Below are 21,345 nucleotides of genomic sequence, written 5' to 3'. Positions count from 1 at the left end.
TTTTATATGAACCAACCTGAACCATTCATACAAAAAGGTTGTACAAAAATGAAAAATGTTGTCAAAGTACAAAATGTTTTTTAAATATTATTTATTTTTTTGGGGGGGGTATTGCCATTAAATGATGTATTACGACGCATGATAAAGAAGGATTTGGCTACCAAAAGACTGAATGTAATGTACATTTAAATACAAAGATATAGCATTCAGGTGTGTCCGGAAAAAAAAAAGGAAAAAACATTATGACATAAGACACATGTGGTCATGTTCAGAGAGGAGGATGTGTCCAAATATGGTTACACACAGGTATAGGCCCCTTAACAGCTGTTCATTAAACAGACTTGGGCACAGGATGTAGGCTTTTATCTCCTACCTCCTCACTTGTAGACTGCGTGGACCAACCATGTCTGTTAATTTGCCTGGCATCTCAAATAGGCTAGGACCTCTGTGAGCCGGAAATTATTGCTTCCCTCCGAGCCAGGATTTGTTATATGTAGCAACCAAAGTTCAAGGTTTGTCAGAAGCGGAGTTGCACAACAGCAGACACATCATTAACGGTTGTCTGATTGGTTTCGGATTGGGAATCTTTTCATTCAACATGGATGGGTTAAGGGATGTCAAGGCTGGTACTGGTATTGCTGAGGTCAACAGGGCGGTGATAGTCTCAGTAAGCAAATTCGGTTATGGGGTCGACATGAATCGGAGACCCGGGACAAAAGCAGACACCAAACGGCTTCATCGCATCCTCAGCAAACTGGGCTTCCAGGTGACGATAGCAGAGGAAGACCTGAGCGCTGATGAGATCTACCAAGTTTTCCGGGAAGGTAAGTCTGACTTGTCTTAAATGTACAATATAGCATGCATAAAGGTGTGACAGACGCATATGCAGCGTCAGTGTGTTTCACATCAAAGCCTATATAAATGGTAACAGCATTGACGCATGCATTGTGTTAATAATTGTATGATTTGGGTAAAATACACTAAATAAATAACCTTCGTGATACTGCATATTTGATCAGTTGTGTTGTGTGTTGTAGTCTGTGTTAGCTATCTATGTTTCCATCAGATTGTAGTCAAATCTGTTTTATTACATATGATAATAATGAGAATGCAATCGAAAATGAAAGGCAGGATTGTGTTACTGTCACTGTCAGCAGCGTTTCTCAAGAGGGGGGGGGGTGGGCGCACATGTTAAAAATAACTACAAAAAAAATTAAGAAAAACCAAATCAAACCCCAACATAAACGCTATACTTTCGGGTATATCTACTAATCTGGCTTCTAAATAGGAAAATAACTTAGGCCTATTGTTTTCAATCATTCTGTGCCACTCCTTGGCCGCCGCCTTAAAAGCGAGTCTGGACGAGCGCACGTTAGCCTGTTTTGTGCTGAGTACACGCTGTTCAAACACTTGATTTGTGCTCACTGAGCGGAAAATATACATGTGCAACGCTACTACCAGCGTGTTCATGCACCGGCATGTGTGCCGTGCGGCCCTTGCCCCCTTTGTTTGCCTTCCTTGACTAACGACGAGTGACATGTATTAAAGTGTGCAAAGTTACCAAGTATTTCATAACCAGGATTCTTTCACGCTCTACTACTCCACAGCGAGCCAGGCGCCCGTTAGAGATTGTTTCCTGGCCGTGCTGTCATCGCACGGGGAGGAAGGCTTTGTCTTCGGCGCGGACGGAAAGCCGGTTCGACTTGCACGTGTTTTCAGCTACTTTGACAGCCCCTGCATGACGAACAAGACGAAGCTCTTCTTCGTACAGGTGAATAGCAGTCGAGTAGACTCAAAGCACATAGCGTGTTGTTCTGTCGTCGTTAATCAGTTTAATAGAAATTCCTTTCCTCGTGGTGGCCCAAGGCGTGTAGGGGAGGGGAGTTGGATGAAGGCGTACAGGTGGACTCAGCCATGAGTGATGACACAGAGGAGGACGCATTCTCACAGTCTCTGTCTGTTCCCGTGGATACGGCCGTGATATACGCCACCCCGCCAGGTAACTTTTGATGCAAATAAGAACATACATCCATATCTTATGGATATAAATGAATGAATCAATGAATCAATCTATCTATCCCTTAATCAAATCAATGCAATCCCAGAACACAATACTCACCACAAAATCCTCATAAAACCACACACTACCGGACACTGTGTGTGTGTGTGTGTGTGTGTGTGTGTGTGTGTGTGTGTGTGTGTGTGTGTGTGTGTGTGTGTGTGTGTGTGTGTGTGTGTGTGTGTGTGTGTGTGTGTGTGTGTGTGTGTGTGTGTGTGTGTTGATGAACCGTCATTTTGCCTCCTCTGGTATCGGGGTTTCGGAGCTAGGTATGACTGGGAGAGTGGTTGAGGTTTAACACGTGGTTAGTTTATTCAGAGATACAGGGTTAACCGACGTGCACTCTTCAGGTGGTTCATGAAGCACCTGCCGAAACCATGTACATCCTTACAGTACACACGCACAACAAGGCAAGACGTGTAATTATGGATTTCTTGTTCACACAAAGTACCTCAGGAATGGTACAGATGCCACACCTACAAGTTCTGATTCAGACCCATACAACTTTATACAGTGCTGTGTTGACAACTCGATGTGTTGAAGAAGGAAATAGTCAGAACTGGTGTTAGCCCTGCAAATATGTGGTCCTAAGGTTATTGTGTTGTTTAATATGGCAGAGACCAAATGGATGTAAATTCATTGCCCCCTAGGCTACTTTTCGTGTGAGGCCCCCTTGCTGATCACGCTTTGCCACTATGCTGTCTCAGTAGCCGCAACGTATTAATTGGACAAATTGGACCGGCTGCATGACATGGCCCACACATCTAACCAATCAGCTGCTTCGTTTTCTTATATTTTTGTTATGGGCCAATAGCGGTCAAGAGTTTTTATTTCAAGTAAAATTGAAAATATTCTGGCCAATCCAGGGCCCCCTTGCCGGGCCATGCAGCCTGTGCGTTAACCTGTGTGTGTGTGTGTGTGTGTGTGTGTGTGTGTGTGTGTGTGTGTGTGTGTGTGTGTGTGTCCAGGTTACGCAGCCTTCACAGGTCCCGGCGGGGCAGTGTTCCTACGCACCCTCTGTCACCTTTTGGAGGAGGAGGGGGGTCGGGAGCTGGAGATCACGCGCCTGCTCACCCGCCTCTGCCACCGCGTGGCCTACACCTTCCAGGCCCGGGGCCCTGTCCTGGGCGGGAAGAAGGAGATGCCGTGCTTCCTCACGCGACTCACCAGAGAAGTGTTTCCCTTCGCCCAGAACTCGGATGCATCGACGGACTCAGCGCGATGAAGACAACGTTTGCCCGCGAGGAAAACCCGCCAAAAATATGATTTTATGTACTCGGGTACATTGCATCGCATTGTGATCCGGACTTTACATTTCTGGTTTAAATTCTAGTGGAGAAAGTCAAATGTGGGAGTAAAGGGCGTGTGTTTGCTTCGTATTAGTTTTGACCAAACATGGTGCTGGAGGAAGCGATCTGTGTAGTTCAATGGGTTCAAGTGTGTGTAAAGGTTTCAAAACACCTTTTGAAAGCAGTCCTCCTGAATAAACGATGTTTGACTTCAAACACCAATAACCATCTGGGCCATGACAAGGGAAGTTTTGAGGTTTCGCTTGTGTTTTGCTTATTAAAAACGAGTCCAAACTCATAGCAGTAGAGATCGAACTGGGTGCGTAGTTGCGTACATTGGCAGGCCTGTGTTTGCATATTGGGAGATCGATGTACTCTGCCTGACCTTTTAATGTTTGTGAAGGTGCGTGGCCATTGCTACTCAAACAGATACAAGACCCGATGTTTGCCGAAGCCAACTAGAGCCTCCTTGTGTAATTCAATAGAAACTATAGCCAGCATATCTGAAAAGGTTCACCCCGTTATTACACAACTTACCTGTGTCATGGTGTCAATCAGTGTAATACATATATGTACACAAGTGATATGTTTGTGCTTCAAGGAGTGCAATGCATAGGGTTGAAAGGGGCCTGTGCTCCATATCAATGTAATTAAGTGTAATACACACCCTGTTGGTCTATCACCTCAATGTTGTGTGGACTTCAACCAGCAATAAATAGGTTCACAAGAGTTAACTTGCAATAAATAGGTCCAATAGAGTTGAGTTTCACTTTGAATCATTATGCAGATGGGACGTGACGCACGCGCGTGTGTGTGTGTGTTTCCTGCCCCCCCCATGTAGCTTAACGCCTTGAGCTGTCTTCAGATGCCTTAGATCACATATCTGTCTGCGTGTTTCGTTGGAAGTGAAACACCCATTTGCCACAGTTGGAACTTTGCCATTGAACAACATTATAAACCACTTGAGAACACACAGCCTTCCACCCAAAGTTTGGCATGACAAGGCACGTGTATCGTTTGCTCATAGGTCGGATATTGGGAAGCTATTATTTTGTGGTTGTTAGTCTACAGTCTAGAACTGTAATTATAAATATTTTCGACCAACCTTTTATCACTTCACATATTCCATCACAAACGTACATGCATTCTTCCTGTTTGCTATGGCTTCTTTGCACTCTATGCAGTTGTGGATGGTTTAAAGTAGCTCATGCAGCAAATTAACCTCGTAACTTATTTGTTGATTGCTATTGGTTGTCTAAGTCTCACTAGTGAATCTCAATTGTGAAAATAGGCTGAAATGTCATTAAGTCGGAAAAAACGATTTTCAGAAATAAATGGATATTTATTAACACATTGGGAAGGTGTTGTATAAAATAAATGCGGAGATCTAAACTCATGACTAACATTAAAATTCATATGAAACAAGATCATTACACCGGTCTTATTTTTCTATTTCTTACTTAACTGTTGAAAATATGCTTATCGTTGTGGGAAGGGGAAAAAGATGCTATGTAAAATTGAGGCATTACAAAAATACATTGTTCCAAGAAGTTAGAAAGAGGCAGTCAAATATTGACCAATAGTTTTTTCTTTTTTCCTAAAATGTGTTCTAGTGTCTAACAAAAACAGGGGTTTTAAAAAAGTAATTTACAGTCTTAAAGGAGGTAAAAAAAAAAAAAGAACGAAACAAAAACCGAATAAGGCAAGAGTTCCACCATTTTGATCATTACCAACTGATTCAGGGCATGAAGTCACTTCATCGCTCATATTTCAGGTCAAGGGCCCAAGGGGGTGGTTGGGGGTGGTGGGGTTAATGAGCCACAGCCAGGACCCCTCCCCTTCAAAAAAACAGACTCAGTTCTTGGTTCTCGTCACGAGTGAGAGGGGCTGCGATTGGGTTAAGGCACAATGCAGGCTCTGCTCCGATTGGTGGTGGGCCGAATCGGAGGAGGCGGGGGGAGGGGCCGACATGGGAGGCAAGGGAAAAGAGCGGGAGAACATGGGCGGGGTCTTGCTTCGCGCCGACACCATGTGGGGGGAGTAATGTGGGTGAGAGGAGGAGGAGGAGGAGGAGTGGGGACCTGAGATCTTGGCTCCGCTGCGGATGAGGGGGTGTGGGTGGAGGTAGGAGGGCTGGGGGGCCGGCGGCTGGGACAGGTGGGGGTGGGGGTCCCGGCCGGAGCGGTGGGACTTGGTGATGAGGGAGAGGGGCTGCACCTGCTCGGCGTACATGGACGAGCCCTCGCCGTGGTGCGGGTGGGGGTGGTCAGTGTGGGTGGGGGCCGGGGCGGCGGGGGAGGCCAGCGCCGTGGTGGGCGTGGCCGGGGAGTCCAGCGAGGAGGCGGGGCTGGCCTGGGACAGGTGGGTGTGGCTCAGGTGCGAGTGCGCTGGCGCCCTCTCCTGGGGGGGGCTCAGCACGCACGGCGGGGAGAAGGCCCCCGCAGACACTGGGGGAGGAAGCGACAGGAACAGGTTTAGGGCGGTATGCGCTACGTCTTGTCTAGCGAGATTTTTATGCTTAAAAAAAAAAAAAAAAAAAGGCAGACTGAAAATGTGATAAAAACATCAGATATTCACATTCCATCAGATAATAAGCATAGCTTTTGTGCGTGTGGGTGTGCTTACACAAAGCCAACGTTTAACTTTACGTCATACTTTATTAACCAGGTCTGGCATATCTGTTTTATGATGCAAATTTCCCTATGCGATATCTATTGGTTCAATAAACGGGCAATAAATGGGGTAAATACATCCTACGGCTTATTTCCGCCTGCCCGTATCTATAATGGAGGCACAGGGTTCACTGTATGACTCAACCCTTGGTGTGACATGCTTTTAAATAGGTTCAATAAAAAAAACACTTTTATCATAAGTAGTAATTAATCATTTGAGCGTTTCTTCTGCTCAGAACCGATCATGAGACTAGAATGATGTCTCTCATTTGGAGGGTAACCTCTGATCCTGTCCAACTATCATAGGTCCATCAGCAGTCTATCATAACCTCTGACAGTTGGACCGCCGGAGACGCCAAAGAGCCTGGGTGGAGCCTAACGCCTCGTGCCCACTGCCTCCGTCCGTTGACTGATCCCCATTGACTTTGAATGGGGACGGACGCGCAATGCATTGTGGATCCGTGCGCTGAAGGCAGCGACGGATCCGTCATCCAATCAGATCACATATGGAAATTTAAGCACTGTGACACTACTCGGGCTCTGACGACCCTGGAAACCTCCCCCATCCGTCAGCCACGCCTTCTGACGTCCTTTGACTGACGGTGCAGTGGGCACGAGGCGCAAGGCCCCGTCCACACGAAGCCGAAGCGGGCGAAACCGTTACGGTTTCGATCTATCCGGTTTCAGAGCATCTCCGTAAAGACGGAGTCAAGCGAAACCGGGTAGATCTGTAGAAACGCTGTAGTACACATTCCATGCCCATAAGGGGCGCTGCTTCTGCTACAGAAATCCAGAAGAAAGATACATAAGAAGAAGAGGCGAGCATGCGCATAAAGGGTGAGACTCCGCGAGCTTAACGGTCATTGGCTAGAGGGTCGAGGGGTGGGGCGATGACGTCACGGTTTACGGTTTCGGTCAGCGGATTCGCCGGGTTCGTGTGGACGGAAGGCCGAACCGTACAAGACCTTTGCGGTTTTGCCATGAAATCGGCTTTGTGTGGACGGGGCCTAAAACGGGCAGACTTGCACCTCGCGTCCTCTTTTGTTAAGTTATTCTTCCGCAGGGAAGCTATTTAGCTCGAGTGGATGCAGCTTTCGGAGGGGGATTGAATGTGTAATTCAACAGTGGGCAGTCTGCGCGGTGTGGATTTGAAACCTTGACAGACAAATTCTCTAAGTGCGTTGGTGTCTTGACGGGACTTTTAAGCTCCATTTAAGCTGACTCGTCCTGGTGTATGCCCGCCCTAGCTAAATAGCCAATCACGCTCTTGCAGATCCCCGTCTCCCGCCACATGATTGGTTGAAGCAAATGCGAAGCGAAACGCCCAGATTTCAGCTTGTCTGTCACCTGACAAGTCCATCGTGTGAACATGAAATGTAAATCTGTACATGTATAGATCTCACCTTCTGCAGAGTCACACTTCCCGTTGTCCCGCTTCCTCTTCTTCCGCTTACCCTGTGAGCAGAACGAGACCACCATGTTACACACACCTCCTTCTCAAATCAAACTACACATCTGTATAAATCTGTTCCTTTATCATACAACGTCATACAAAGACCCCATCATACAAAGACCCCGACTTGGACCCATCAACCCGAGGAAGACCATCAGTAAAACATCTAGAATACCGTTATTATTACGACGAGGATGTTTTGCACTCACATAGTTGTCCCGGGCCGACCAGCCGGGGTAGAGCTGGGAGTGCAGCTGTCTTTCCTTACGAGCCAGGTCGTAGTACTTGGCCTGCTCTTCTCGGGACAAAGAGTGCCACTGTTCGGGGGGAAAAAGCAACACAACACCAGAGTTAGCAAAACTGGACGGGCCGTCGGAAACTAGGATTTACTGTTCCAGCGCTCAAAACAAATCGGAAAGAAAAAAACTTAAGAAACAAGCACGTTAATGATAACACGTGGTCATCTTGCAGATGCCTTTCATCCACAGTGACTCATTCAGATGCATTTGAGTAACGGCCAGGTAGGGTGGAGGTGAGTACGTGCACACACAGCCTGTGTGTGAGTTAGTGGGTGTGTGAGAGTGAGCGAGCGAGCGTGTGTGTAGGTGTTTGTGCGCGCATGTGTGTGTGTGAGAGAGAGTGACCGAGTGGGTGTGTGAGTGTGTGAGTGTGTGAGAGGGTGTGTGTGAGAGTAAGAGCTAGTGTGTGAGTGAGTGAGTGTGAGTTAGTGTGAGAGTGAGTGGGTTTGAGAGGGAGTGGGTTTGTCTGAGAGTGAGAGTGTGAGTGAGTGAGTGGGAGGGTGTGTGTGAGAGAGTGAGTGACCGAGTCAGTGGGTCTGTTTGATTGAGTGCGTGGAAAGAGCATGTGATTAGGTGGGTGCGAGCGAGTGAGTGTGTGATTGGGTGAGAAAGTGAGATTGGGTGAGAGAGTGAGTCAGTGTACTGACCCTGCGGCCCAGTATCTGGTTGATGGCGGCGCTCTCCTTGAGGGTGCACTCCGACACCACTTTGGCCCGCTGCTCCTTCATGTACAGCATGAAGGCGTTCAGCGGCTTCTTGATGTGGGGCCGGTCGTCCTTGACCTTCTCCACTGGGGACGACACCTTACTGGAGGGACAGGGGGGGGGGGGAGAGAGGAGGAAATGGGTCAAGGCGTTGAATGGGAGGGAGACGGGGCGCAGCGGCTAGGAAGTAGGTCGCACCCCGACACAGATAATGCATACATGCTAAAAATAGACACAACATGACGGAAGGGCTACAACACGACATGATGGTAGGGCCACAACATCGTTAACACAACAAGGTTAATACAACATTATGTTAGGGCTACACAACATGACAGTAGGGCTACAACATAGTAAACAGTATGGTTAATACAGCATGATGTTCGGGTTACAACAAGGTGAACACAACACGATGGCAGGGCTACAAGACGGGGAACACAACGTGACGGGAGGCTACAAGATAGTTAACACAACATGGTGAATACAACATGATGTTAGGGCTACACAGCATGACGGACGGTAGGGCTAAAAACATGATGGTAGGGCTACAATACAGTGAACACGATGGTAGGGCAACAAGCAGCTTAGAATTGACTAAGGTTCTCTGAAGGTTATACATGTGACGAGTTTAGAAAGGTACACAATAAATGAAATGTACAGAATGGTGTACATATTTGTGCAAAAGTCTCGCTTGCACATTGCCATCATAAAGAGATAAGACAACAACGATGACGTGAATTGCAGCTTGTGACTTGAAACACAAGCTGTTGATTTGCTGTTGTGCTTGGCACAAATTAATTTGCCGCATTTTTTGTGGCATTCGAAATGCGGAGTCAGTTAACGTGGCCTCCAAGTCCTAACCCTGGGAGTTAACCACGCAATAAACCAGCAATTGTTAATAAATGCTTTGTCTGACTCTAAATCAATATCAGACCTGCATTAAACCCACCCACACACATTAACATCCACACAAACAGGCCAGCACAAGAAGACAAACACTGACTCAGACACACAAATGCAACAAGAAAAAACCAGACACGCACACTATCTCTCACCAAGGATAAATCAGGACACACACACACACACACACACACACACACACACACACACACACACACACACACACACACACACACACACACACACACACACACACACACACACACACACACACACACACGTCCTCACCCATGGTGGTGGCCTGTTTCTCGGGGCTCCTGCTTCACAGCGGGGGACACGATGGCCGGGTGGGGCACCGACGTCTGGGAGGGGGGCATGAGGTGGGACGGGAAGCCCCCCGACACCAGGCTGGGGAGAGAACAAAAGGAACCCGCATAAATACCGCTGTGGAGAAGGAGAGCATCGACAGGGTGAGTGGACAACACGCGAGTTGAAGTGAGGGGAGAGGGAGTAGCTGGAGGTGAGTGAGCGAGGTGACGTGTGACACGAGTGGGTGAATGGAGTTGAGTGAGTGTAAGCGAGTGAGTGAGTGAGTTGAGTGAGTGGAGACGAATGAGTGAGTGGAGGTGAGTGATTGAGTGAGGTGACAGTGTGAGGTGAGTGATTGAGTGAGGTGACTGTGTGAGGTGAGTGGTTTGATGTTATGACTGTGAACTCACCCTGACATGGAGGCGTTCATGGCCAGAGCGGCGGGGTAGGGGGATCTGAAGCCCCCTGCGGTGAGGGGGTAGATGGACTGGCCAGGGCTATGAGGAGGAGGAGGCGTGACACACACACACTCAATACCATATGGGATGAACTCGGATACAAACAGCACAGCGGTGTGTGTGTGTGTGTGTGTGTGTGTGTGTGTGTGTGTGTGTGTGTGTGTGTGTGTGTGTGTGTGTGTGTGTGTGTGTGTGTGTGTGTGTGTGTGTGTGTGTGTGTGTGTGTGTGTGTGTGTGTGTGTGTGTGTGTGTGTGTGTGTGTGTGTGTGTGTGTTAGGGCTGTCAAAATTGCTCAAAAATGACATTCGAATGTTCGTTTGGAAAAAAATCACGAATTCAAACTATTCGAATATCTGGTTGCCTATTTTACGCAGTTGCCGTCAATATGTCAATAATGCGACAAAACCATGGTTCAAATTAGTGGGATATATATATATCCTATATATAGGGCGGCGGCTTCCTGCTGGGCATTTCCTTACTTTAAAACGAGGGACATCGCGAACAGACGGAGGCTCATTCACAAAGCAGTTAGGCGCTTGTACCGCGGGAGTGTTTTTTCACATTCGAATATTATGAGGGACATCGCGAACAGACAGAGGCTCACTCACAAAGCAGATAGGCGCTTGTGTAACCGAGCGTTGGCACTTAGATATTTATATGACAAGAATGACACAAGCGTGGAAGGGAAAATAGTCTCGTTTACTTAGTACCTATCAGAAGTCACCCAGTCACAGCGTGAGAGCTGGAATACCTATATCCAAGTACGGAAACCCCGAGGGGATAAAATACATTCGCTCTTCACAATACTAGTCTGTTACACTTGTACCGCGGGAGTGTTTTTTCACATTCGAATATTATGAGGGACATCGCGAACAGACAGAGGCTAATTCACAAAGCAGATAGAGGCGCTTGTACCGCGGGAGTGTTTTTTCACATTCGAATATTAATTTTCACGTTCGAATTCGCGTTTTTGGATACATTTCGAACGAATATTCGAACTTCGAATATTCGTTGACAGCCCTAGTGTGTGTGTGTGTGTGTGTGTGTGTGTGTGTGTGTGTGTGTGTGTGTGTGTGTGTGTGTGTGTGTGTGTGTGTGTGTGTGTGTGTGTGTGTGTGTGTGTGTGTGTGTGTACACATGTGTGTGTGTGTGGACCTCCCTCGTATTTTGTTATACGACACATTATAAAGTAAAACAAGATGTCAGCGACAAAAACAAACCGGAGGAATGTGTTTTGGGCCTTTAAGCGTTTGATTTGCGTGAGGAGTTGGCCAGGCCAAGGGACACGTTAGCGGCGCTATTCATGGTTACAGAGTTATGATTTATGATGAAATGTGATACACAACGGACTGTCTGTTGTGTTGTTCTGAGAGAAAATGAATGAGAATGAGAGGGAGAGAGAGAGAGAGAAAGGAGGGCGAGAGAGTATCACTTACAGCCAGCCGAGGGGGTGGGCCATCTGGGCCATTCCCCCAGGAGAGAGGGGGTAATACGGGGACAGCTCCGCAGGATGAGGTGCCCGGGACATACCTGCACCATGAATAGCGTGAATACACCGGATCAGATTGAAATCAAAAACTACTTCACATCGGCGTCCTCCTACTTCCATTCCTACTGCACTTAAATACAAGCCGTCGCGTGTGAACAGAGTAGTATAGTACTGTACATATGGAGTGTTTTCAGTTTAATTACTTTGATGATGTGAGCGATTGCCATGTTGTTTACGAGGGTCATCCATCCCTTATCAAAACACTCAGATGGATATTGATTGAAATGTGTTTTGCTGACCGTGAAAACAACACTGTGTAGTTGAATTGAGGTTTCAGACTACAGATGAACTACACTGAATACAAATGAATAAACAACCATAAAAAGCCTAATAACTACAGTTATGATCACAGAGTTGTACCGAAAACAACTGGCTGACTCATGGTTACCGTGCGTTTGGGCAGAGAGGGTGTTGGTGCGGTGTGTAGCTTTGGAATGGGAAGGGGCGGGGCTTACCGGCATCAGGAGAGAACGGGGGCGGAGTCTGGGGAGGGAAGGAGTCGGGGCTGTAGGACAGCAGGGGGGACAGGTGCGACATGTGGGGGTGCTGCACCACTGGCACCTTGTTGGACTGGAAGAGGGAGGGAGGGAGAGAGAGGGAGAGGGGGAGAGAGAGAGAGAGAGCATTAGAATTAATCCTGTCCACCAGATTCCACACATGCCCTTCCGTTGTCTTGTTAATGCAACTATATCAGAGCAGCACAATAATGCCCTTGACTCAGTTTACAATATATTAAAATTCCTACCCCTCTTATTGGGTATATCGATATATATTTTCTATTATTTGTTATAGTTTTACACATATCATTATTGTACATGTTTAAATGTACTCTACATTAAATGCAGTTATCAACCCTGTCATTCTTAACTTCACCCTCCTATTAAAATTCCTCAAATGAGCCGTCTAAGATCAATACAGTCCAGCGAGCTTTCTACGAACTAGGTTTGACTGGGTGCTTCTGGGGCCTCACCAGGGGGCTCGAGGTGGAGGAGCGAGGGTCCTTCATGCCCGTTGATCCCGGGACATCCAGAAGGGGCCATTGCATCGGTAGGTACTGGGTCAGAAAGAGAACCCACAGCGAGGGACAGTTAGTCAAGGAAAATTGTATCTAATCAACAACAATAACACGTGAGTCAATGTGATTACAGATAACAGTTTGCAAGGCAATGACAGTGTGGGCTGTAAATAGATTAACCTCATAATGTGTAAATAATGTTTTGTCTATGGTTCCATCGATTTTTCCAACAACCCATCTAACTTCATTTTGAGAGAAAGAAATCTGTTAAATTTGAAGTTAGCCTACAGATCCCCCTGGTGGCCGAAACGGTAACGTCCTCAAATGATAATTGCCATTGTTCTGAGAAATGCCTTCAACTATTTCTCAACACATGTGAATACAATCATAACGGCACGGTGACGCTGGAAAAGGTCGTCTTACACACACACACACACACACACACACACACACACACACACACACGCACGCACACGCACACGCACACCGTTCTCTTTGTGGTGTTACACGTCTCTGTCAGTTCTTTTGTCCCATCAAGGACAAATCTCAAGTACAACGTGCACACATCATCCACGTCTTATTCCTGCATTTCATATCGTACGGGCAATGAAGAGTTCTGAATCGTAGTCACACAGCGATGCTATATATTTCCCGCTGGTGGAGATCTACTCGACAATAAAATACTTTATTAGGTGCACGCCAGTAAACCTGGGTGAGTCAGGCGTATTCCAAAACACTACACACTCCCCACCCCCCCGCAAACACACAGAACACCCTCCCCAGACAGCCTACATACCACCAATAAGGGTATTACTGTTCCCTGAGCTGTCTCAAATAGACAACACACACACACACACACACACACACACACACACACACACACACACACACACACACACACACACACACACACACACACACACACACACACACACACACACACACACACACACACACACACACACACACACACACACAAGGCGAAGGAGGCAGGGAGAAAAGGATGCTTTTGGTGTTCATTCAACTGTGAGTGACGTCAACGGACTCACCACCATGACCTCCGACCTCGGACCCCCTAACACACCAGCATTACACTGTGTGTGTGTGGCGGGAGTGGGGAGGGGGCATGAGGACGCTTTAGGAAGAATGCTTTGTATTCAACTATCCCTGTTTCGGTATACAGGGGTTGCTGGTGTAGATTGCAACTTGTCCAGAATATGTTTTTTTAGTAGAAACCATAAATGTGTGCTTGGATATTAATTGAATTGATCATTGTGTTATAAATATATTGGTTAAAATAGTAATGATTGGTACCATTTAGCCATTCCACATTATTGTTGTATTGATAACATGTTAATAATTAATAGGATTTTAATTTAAGTCAAATGAAATGCACTTTAATGTTACTTTACGCAAGATTTGTGATTGCTAAAACGAACAGAGAAACTCAATCAAGTTAGTAGGTTAACTAACTCTAACCGTTCTGAACACTACCATTATCAATTAATTTCTTTCAGGAATACCACAAAATCGACTTATATGTAACAATATTGAGTATACATAATTTATATTCAAGTTTTTAGTTGAATACTATCATCTCTTTTAAACACGCCTATGCTTGTGATGTTTATTCTAATATTATAAAAAGGGAAGAAAGTTACATCCTTGTTCATGGTTTAATTAAATCGCAGCTATGACAGATTCACTGTCAAATGCCAATGTTGCTAGTGCCAACATTGTAAGAGTTTCTTAGGAATCTACAAGCACAAATATTTCAACATTACAAATAAGTACCCATGTTAGCTGTACAAGCGTGTGGTCAACCTGGAGTTGGTTTCCCCTAGAAATACCAGCATCCCAAATTGCATTATTTATATCTTTTAAGTAATCGATGTCCAAGCTGTCCGAGACCTCAGAATCAGGGATTGCTATTAGAAGGAAGACTCATACACCTTTACATACACACACACCAAGAGAAAGCCCATACAAACATCTATACACATGCAGTGTGAATGCACGTGCTATGCGTATAAACATGCAGTGGACCCTACTGTAAAGGACCGAGGACAAGCTCGGCCTAGTGTCCCTCACAGTGTGTTTGCGGCATTATGCTGACAACTGAGCCTCCACGACGTGGTTTACATGGAAAAACATATAAAATGCTACTATTGCCCCTGGGCCCATTGTAATCAGGTTAGTCGTGTCCTTGTAAACACCACGCTTGGATTGCCTCCAAACGTGGTGGCTAGTAATCAGATTCCCTCGTGTGTCTTTCGATGCGTTCACACCTGCAGTGTGTTAAACGGCTGGCAATCAGATCGCCCAAGTTGCATTTTTAATGTCAGGTCTGAACAGGGTCGGTGTGAGTGTGTGTGTGTGTGTGTGTGTGTGTGTGTCTGTGTGTTTTGCATCTGTTTAAGAAGGGGTACTGTGAGTGTTAATATAATCAGCTCTAATGATTCACCTGCGGAGCCATGAATTAGGCCTGTTCGGGCTTTTCTTTGGGCAACAATGAGCCGTTAACACCACAGTTAAGCATTACAAAGCCTGAAGAATTTAGGTGATGTGTGACTGGGCATGTTACAATGGGCCCGCTCTCAAAAGTAGGTAGAGAGAGGCTAGATCCCTGTGTACATTGCAAATTTTTCAAAACACTATGTTAATAAGGAGTTGACATTAAATCAAATGCAAATGGGGGGAAAGAAAGCGAGGAGAGACACTGTGCTGATGGAAACGTCTTATGGCTCACCTGAGATAAAGTAATCAAATTCAAGTTGTAATGTGGCAACACAGAAGCCCAGCAGTGTTACAGAACATGGAAACAAACTGCAAAATAGCATTCAACTACTGCTAATACATCTATGTTCTGGTTAGCATTGTTTTGTAAAGATTCAAATTATTTATAAAGAATGAACATGGTTTGTACACTTTTGAACAAACACTCAACCCTTGCAGGGAAGAAAGACAAAAGTCATTTCTTTTTTTAGCAACTTCCCCTACACATCTAGTATCTAATATCAAGTTGATGAAGTTGTATACAGTCAACGCTCCTATGCAATGCAGCCTGTTTGTTCAAGCAGAAGACTGTGTCGGGACGTGCCTACCTGTAATACCACAACGGGAGGCGCTATCATAACACCAGTCACCCTTTAAACAACCCGGGTTACCAATAGAGTCGTTAACACAGGTTATATCGATGCTTGTTCAACTCATTGAGAAAGACCTTGTTGTTCTCGACTGATCAGACAAAAGTGTATTCAGTTGTTGCTCTGTAAAGGGACCTATCATGCAACATCACATATAGGGATGGTCCTATTATCAATATTTTATCTATTTTTATTTATATTGCATTAGCCACTGAGGTCAGGATAAACTGAACATAAAAAGCACAGCAACTTGGCAACCCTTGCTTGGGTTGTTTTGGTAATTACCTAATTAAAAGGCAACACTGCTTATCTGCATTTGTTTATTAGATGCGTAATAACGTTTGCTTCCTCCCATCACTCATCCATGTAACTGCAAGGCAGAGCCAATAGACTCAACCCTCAAGCACATGATCTGAACAGTTTAGTCCAAGAATACAGGAGTTGAGAATAAATATAAATACAACAATACCCCAGGGAGAATCTTTTTTTTTACCACACGTAGTGTGTTTTTTAACTGCACCAATCCTTCCAATGAATTTCAATAAAGTGTATATTACCGTTCTCGCAGCTTGGGACGCCAGGTATGGGTTGCCCAGGTTCGAAAGGTCCGGGATCATGAGGAAGGGATAGCCCGCGTACGGGGATGGTTTGAAGAGTCCCGCATCCTGCTGTCTCCTCAAGGCTGCAACACACATGGAGATTTGTTACGTGCCTTTTATTATGGCTCTTCAATAAAAAGTATACATGTTTCGTTTTGTTGAGGACTGCAACAACAAGAAGTGTTGCAGGCAGTGATAAAAAAAAAGATATCCCAGAGTAGAAAGTGTTCACATTACCTTCCACGAAGAGCTCTCTATGCCTGGCGTAATTATCCAGATGAGGTCTGGGTTGAGGACGTCTATCCGCCTGTTAACACGAGGGTGTAGAAACGGGGTCAAGACTCATGTCTAATAATCTTGTATAATAACAACACACGGGGGCACAAAGAAGACGCGCGGCGGCGGAGACACCGTAACTTGGTCCTGGGAGCCATTTGGAGAAACGTGAGGGGGAAAGTTGCTAACTTACCTCGGAGTCGGACGAGCTGCTGTTGTTCTCCGATTCGTTCACCAACGATGACTTGACGTCGTCCAGATCCCGCTCGGCGGACACATTCTCGGAGATCTTCTCCTCCTGGTCGCCCTCGTCTTTGAACGAGATGAGTTCATCGTTGGCTCCCAGGTCGTCCCCCCCTCCACCATTTAACTGCGGCATGTTGTCTTCCACAAGAAGAGCTAAAAAAAAGGGCTAGCTTCCTGGCTATCCGCGGTGTCCCGGGCTGCCGCACGTCAACACATCCAGCGACACTTTGATATAAAGTTACAAATGTTTAGCTTGTCCGTAGGAGGACTCAAACGCACGATCGATCCGCGGGCTAAATGAGCGTATACAGAGTTATAAGACAGTAGCATGGAGGGAAGCTGCGAGCCAGCTAGCTAGCTAGCATCGGAGAGGGGCTCATTTTGTTGCTGCGAATTCCTGAGGTCGGCGACAGTCCGCTAGTTCTGATCCACTCGTTGTGATCCGAGGGAAAAACAAAACTACGAATCACAAGCCCCGATGCGAGAAAAAAATCAAATAATACAGATCCCAGTCGAGAAAACACAACGATCAGAGTGCAACTGTGCAACGATGAACTGTGATGTGTTTAAACAGAACGGAAAACAATGAACGACGGAGCGATCCGAAGACCGTAACGATCCAACACGAAAAAGTTTCTGCCCTCAGTGAGTCCGGAGCGGACCGGGGATCGAAGCTATTTACTCGTTACGAGCCTTAATCCTATTTTTGCAGTGCACGCCATCCATTAATGGTATTTAAATTGGTCGTTTCCGCATATTAAAATCTTTGCTGATTCAAGAAGTTTCTTGTTACTTGTTCGTGGAGGCGTGGGAACGGACGGCCGATTGGTGTTTCTGAAGTTGGGTGGAAGGGAAAGCCAGACAGTCGGAGAGGTCTGGGGGAGGAGTGAAGTCTTACCGACCCACGATCAGCGTGTTGACCCTTCCCCGCCAGTAACTCATCACTAACTCATGACTAACCTGAACCTCGATCAGCTTACTCACCACGACGTCTACAGCCCGTTTTTTGTTTTAAGAAACAGGGAGGCACAAAGGGAGGAGGACTATTTTTTTTAAAGAAGCAGGAGTAGGCCCATAGAGATTTTTTTTTCTGGAACTCAATGAACCAACCCAGTAGGTCTGCATGCAGACCGATTACCCCTTTCCATTAATTAGCTTATTGACTCATTTTTTGTGCATACACTAAGATATGTATTTGTTTACTTTAAGGCAATAGTACAATTATTCCACGAAGCTCTGAAGGGACAAACAGAATAAAGTATTTATAAAAAAACGATTATGTTGTTTGATTGGAGGTTGAGGCCTGATTTACTAGCCTGTTTATGTTGCTACATCCCGATGAGGTAGAAATTGCTTCTCCACTAGAAGACTACCACTATTTGGCCCAGATGACCAAAAATAAGTTTGACGTGGAAACTCAAGTTTTTCTAAGTCAAATGACAGAGTTGTATATGTTGAATGCATTGAAGAGAGCACGCTGTTAGCGATTACAAAAGTCTCTTGTGATTCTGTGTTCAACAAAACACAAGGATGAACAGTGGGAGAAAGAGAGGGAAAGAGAGAGAGAGAGAGAGAGAGAGAGAGAGAGAGAGAGAGAGAGAGAGAGAGAGAGAGAGAGAGAGAGAGAGAGAGAGAGAGAGAGAGAGAGAGAGAGAGAGAGAGAGGGGGGGGGGGGGGGAGAGAGAGAGAGAACATTCGCACATCTGGATTCTGGAAAACGCCTATGGTTTCTTGTTTCGCTCCACCATTCAGGAAGACTTTTTTTTTTGGTGGAAACCTGAAACATGAGGTGCAGGCCTACTGTCTGTCTCCTTGCTACATGTGAGATAAGAGTTTGTGTTTGGGAGCTATACGCTAGAGTGCAGAACAGTGACGACAGCCCTCCTCAACTGCAGTCCAGGACTGGCTGAGCTAGGACTGTTCAATCCAGGAGGAATGGTGAAATGTCCAGACACAGCTTTTGTGAGCTGGCAAAACACACACTCTCCCTCTCTCCCTCTCTTCCTCTCTATCTCTCTCTCTCACACACAAACACACACACACACACACACACACACACACACACACACACACACACACACACACACACACACACACACACACACACACACACACACACACACACACACACACACACACACACACACACACACCCGAGTCTCAGGCTTCAGCAGCTGTGTATATTTGTCTGCATATATGTGATGGGGGAGGGGTGGTTAAGGTATAGGGCCAGGGCGGTCTTTATGTGTGTGTGTGTGTGTGTGTGTGTGTGTGTGTGTGTGTGTGTGTGTGTGTGTGTGTGTGTGTGTGTGTGTGTGTGTGTGTGTGTGTGTGTGTGTGTGTGTGTGTGTGTGTGCACGAGGGGATTGGAAGACAGTCCAAGAGGGAGAAAAAAAGACGAATCTTGTATTCTCCTAAATTTGACAACTGGAGGGAGTTGGCTCTTATAAAATGAGGGAAGCAGACGCTGGGAATTCCACGGGCTAACGTAAAAGAACCGACCGGGCGAGAGGGATTTAACAGCCTTCGGGCCTGTCCTTGAGTGAGCGAGTGTGAACAGTAACCGTTTAAGTGTGTTTATGTGTACACCGTGGAGAATCAGATGTGTGCTCTATGTGTTTCTGTGCTCCATGTGGACACGCCAGGTTTCAAGGCCTCATTGTTTCCCGCCTTCCATCCGGAGGAGCTTTGTTTAACCTTTAATATTCCTTAATAAGGTAGGCTCGGGGAAAATAAGTGGGGAGTATGGTGGAACGTTTAGAAATCTGAGCAGGCCTTGGGGGGTGTATAGGGGTTGTGTGTCCAAATGCATCATGGGGGTTTCCGCCTGGCAATACTCCGCCATTTTGAGAGGACTCAAGAGAGTGGCAGTACTGTAAAGTCCTATATAAACCTAAATATACTTTAGCCTGCGCACATGCAGGACACTTTCTTTACCACCTATCACATTAGAAAGGGCTTAGGCAGTTCCAAACACAATAATGTTCCCAGTTTGACAAATGATTGAGTCATTACTAAACAATGACCAAAAAAGCATTTCTACGAACACAACAACTAACATTTGAATGCTCCTCTTCAAAAAATGTCATTGAGTTGTGACCTCACAATGTACAAGGCCTACATATAAAGACCATGAATGCTTAAAACATTTGATACCATTTTCTTTACCCTATTGTTTAAAAACATATTTTTATGATCGGATGTTGATGGTAACATCTTATCTAAAGAGGAGAATAGAGTAGTCGATCTGTTGAAGGGCATGCCAGCCAGTGATACTGCCACTAGTATCCAGAGTACTAGTGTCAAACAGAACCTAATGGGTCTTTCCTATTTCATTATTAGTTATTTACAGTATGTCTGTGGATACCTAATGTTATTGTATGCAGTATATAGTAATGCATCGCCATATGTATGCGCTTTATTTGCTCTCTCCTTATGCTTTGTTAAAAATGTGTGTCACATGTTGTGTTTCTACATACAATGACCTGGTTATTGCACATCACCATGAAATGTCTTAACTATTATTCCTATTAACTGGTTTAGCAGAACCATTTATCAAAAGTGACAAAAGGTCAGATATATTTAAAAAGCTGCAAGGTACATTGGATAATGGGGCTCGAACCGGTAACCTTTTATCTACGAGTCCATCAGTATATTAGTCAATTCTTCTTTAATAAGAACCATGTTTGTCGCAGTGACATTGAAATGCTCATCAGGTATATTTTTAAAGCACTTTGAAATATACTATATGGTAAAAACATACTTTGGCACAATACAAAACGTTCTGATGGAGCACATGGATCACAGATAAGTATTTGTCACAAAAAACTATCAGTACTTGTAGTTTGTTACGCTTTGTGAATATTTGAACGTTGTATGATACAATTATACTACTGTTGGAGAGTGCACAATACATTAAAACAATTTGACAGACTGCTGATGTGAATGAATGCTTGTTTAAAGTACATACATGGACCCTAATGTAATTAGGGTACTTCGTTATTGGTAAATTGGCCATTACAACATATGGCAGCCTCGTGTATGTTGTGGTTTTAATTTGATCAACCTCAGATTGTAGCCCTGCTACAAACACACACAAGGGCACGCTTTGTAGAGGCGCTTAAGATTCCACTTAAAATAGTCTTTATTACCATTAGGTGAGAGGTAATTATGGTTATGATCTATGTTAGGGATGCTTATGCTGCTAATGAGGATGTCCGACCTCATTCTGTTTGACCTTAATGTGAACCCTGCCTCTGCCTGCACATATCCAAGGATCTTTTCTGGGAGAATTTGATTAGTGGGGAACTACACATCGTAACACTAACTTTTACTGGCAACAGCTCAACTAATACTCTCTGAGGATTTTAG

The 21,345-nt window shown here is 45.5% G+C and overlaps 2 protein-coding genes across 2 annotated transcripts; one reads left to right on the top strand and one right to left on the bottom strand.

Annotated features, from left to right (window-relative positions):
* Positions 1-290: 290 nt before the first annotated feature.
* LOC130381178 (caspase-7-like) lies at positions 291-4,791 on the top strand. Its single transcript, XM_056588643.1, has 4 exons — positions 291-824; positions 1,608-1,771; positions 1,867-1,999; positions 3,028-4,791. The coding sequence occupies exons 1-4, from the start codon at positions 599-601 to the stop codon at positions 3,282-3,284; spliced, it is 780 nt and encodes a 259-aa protein (XP_056444618.1). The 5' UTR covers positions 291-598; the 3' UTR covers positions 3,285-4,791.
* A 1,102-nt stretch (positions 4,792-5,893) lies between these two features.
* LOC130381177 (transcription factor 7-like 1-A) lies at positions 5,894-17,951 on the bottom strand. Its single transcript, XM_056588641.1, has 11 exons — positions 16,922-17,951; positions 16,690-16,759; positions 16,411-16,535; positions 12,663-12,746; positions 12,148-12,262; positions 11,580-11,673; positions 10,096-10,182; positions 9,665-9,784; positions 8,420-8,579; positions 7,683-7,790; positions 5,894-7,475 (listed from the first exon to the last, which is right to left on the bottom strand). The coding sequence occupies exons 1-11, from the start codon at positions 17,105-17,107 to the stop codon at positions 7,233-7,235; spliced, it is 1,392 nt and encodes a 463-aa protein (XP_056444616.1). The 5' UTR covers positions 17,108-17,951; the 3' UTR covers positions 5,894-7,232.
* Between the last annotated feature and the right edge of the window lie 3,394 nt (positions 17,952-21,345).

This window comes from Gadus chalcogrammus, chromosome 4, assembly GCF_026213295.1.
Source record: "Gadus chalcogrammus isolate NIFS_2021 chromosome 4, NIFS_Gcha_1.0, whole genome shotgun sequence".
In the NCBI taxonomy this organism is placed as follows: domain Eukaryota; kingdom Metazoa; phylum Chordata; class Actinopteri; order Gadiformes; family Gadidae; genus Gadus; species Gadus chalcogrammus.
Note: the sequence above shows the minus strand (reverse complement) of the source record. Positions and strands in the feature narration are given on the sequence as shown.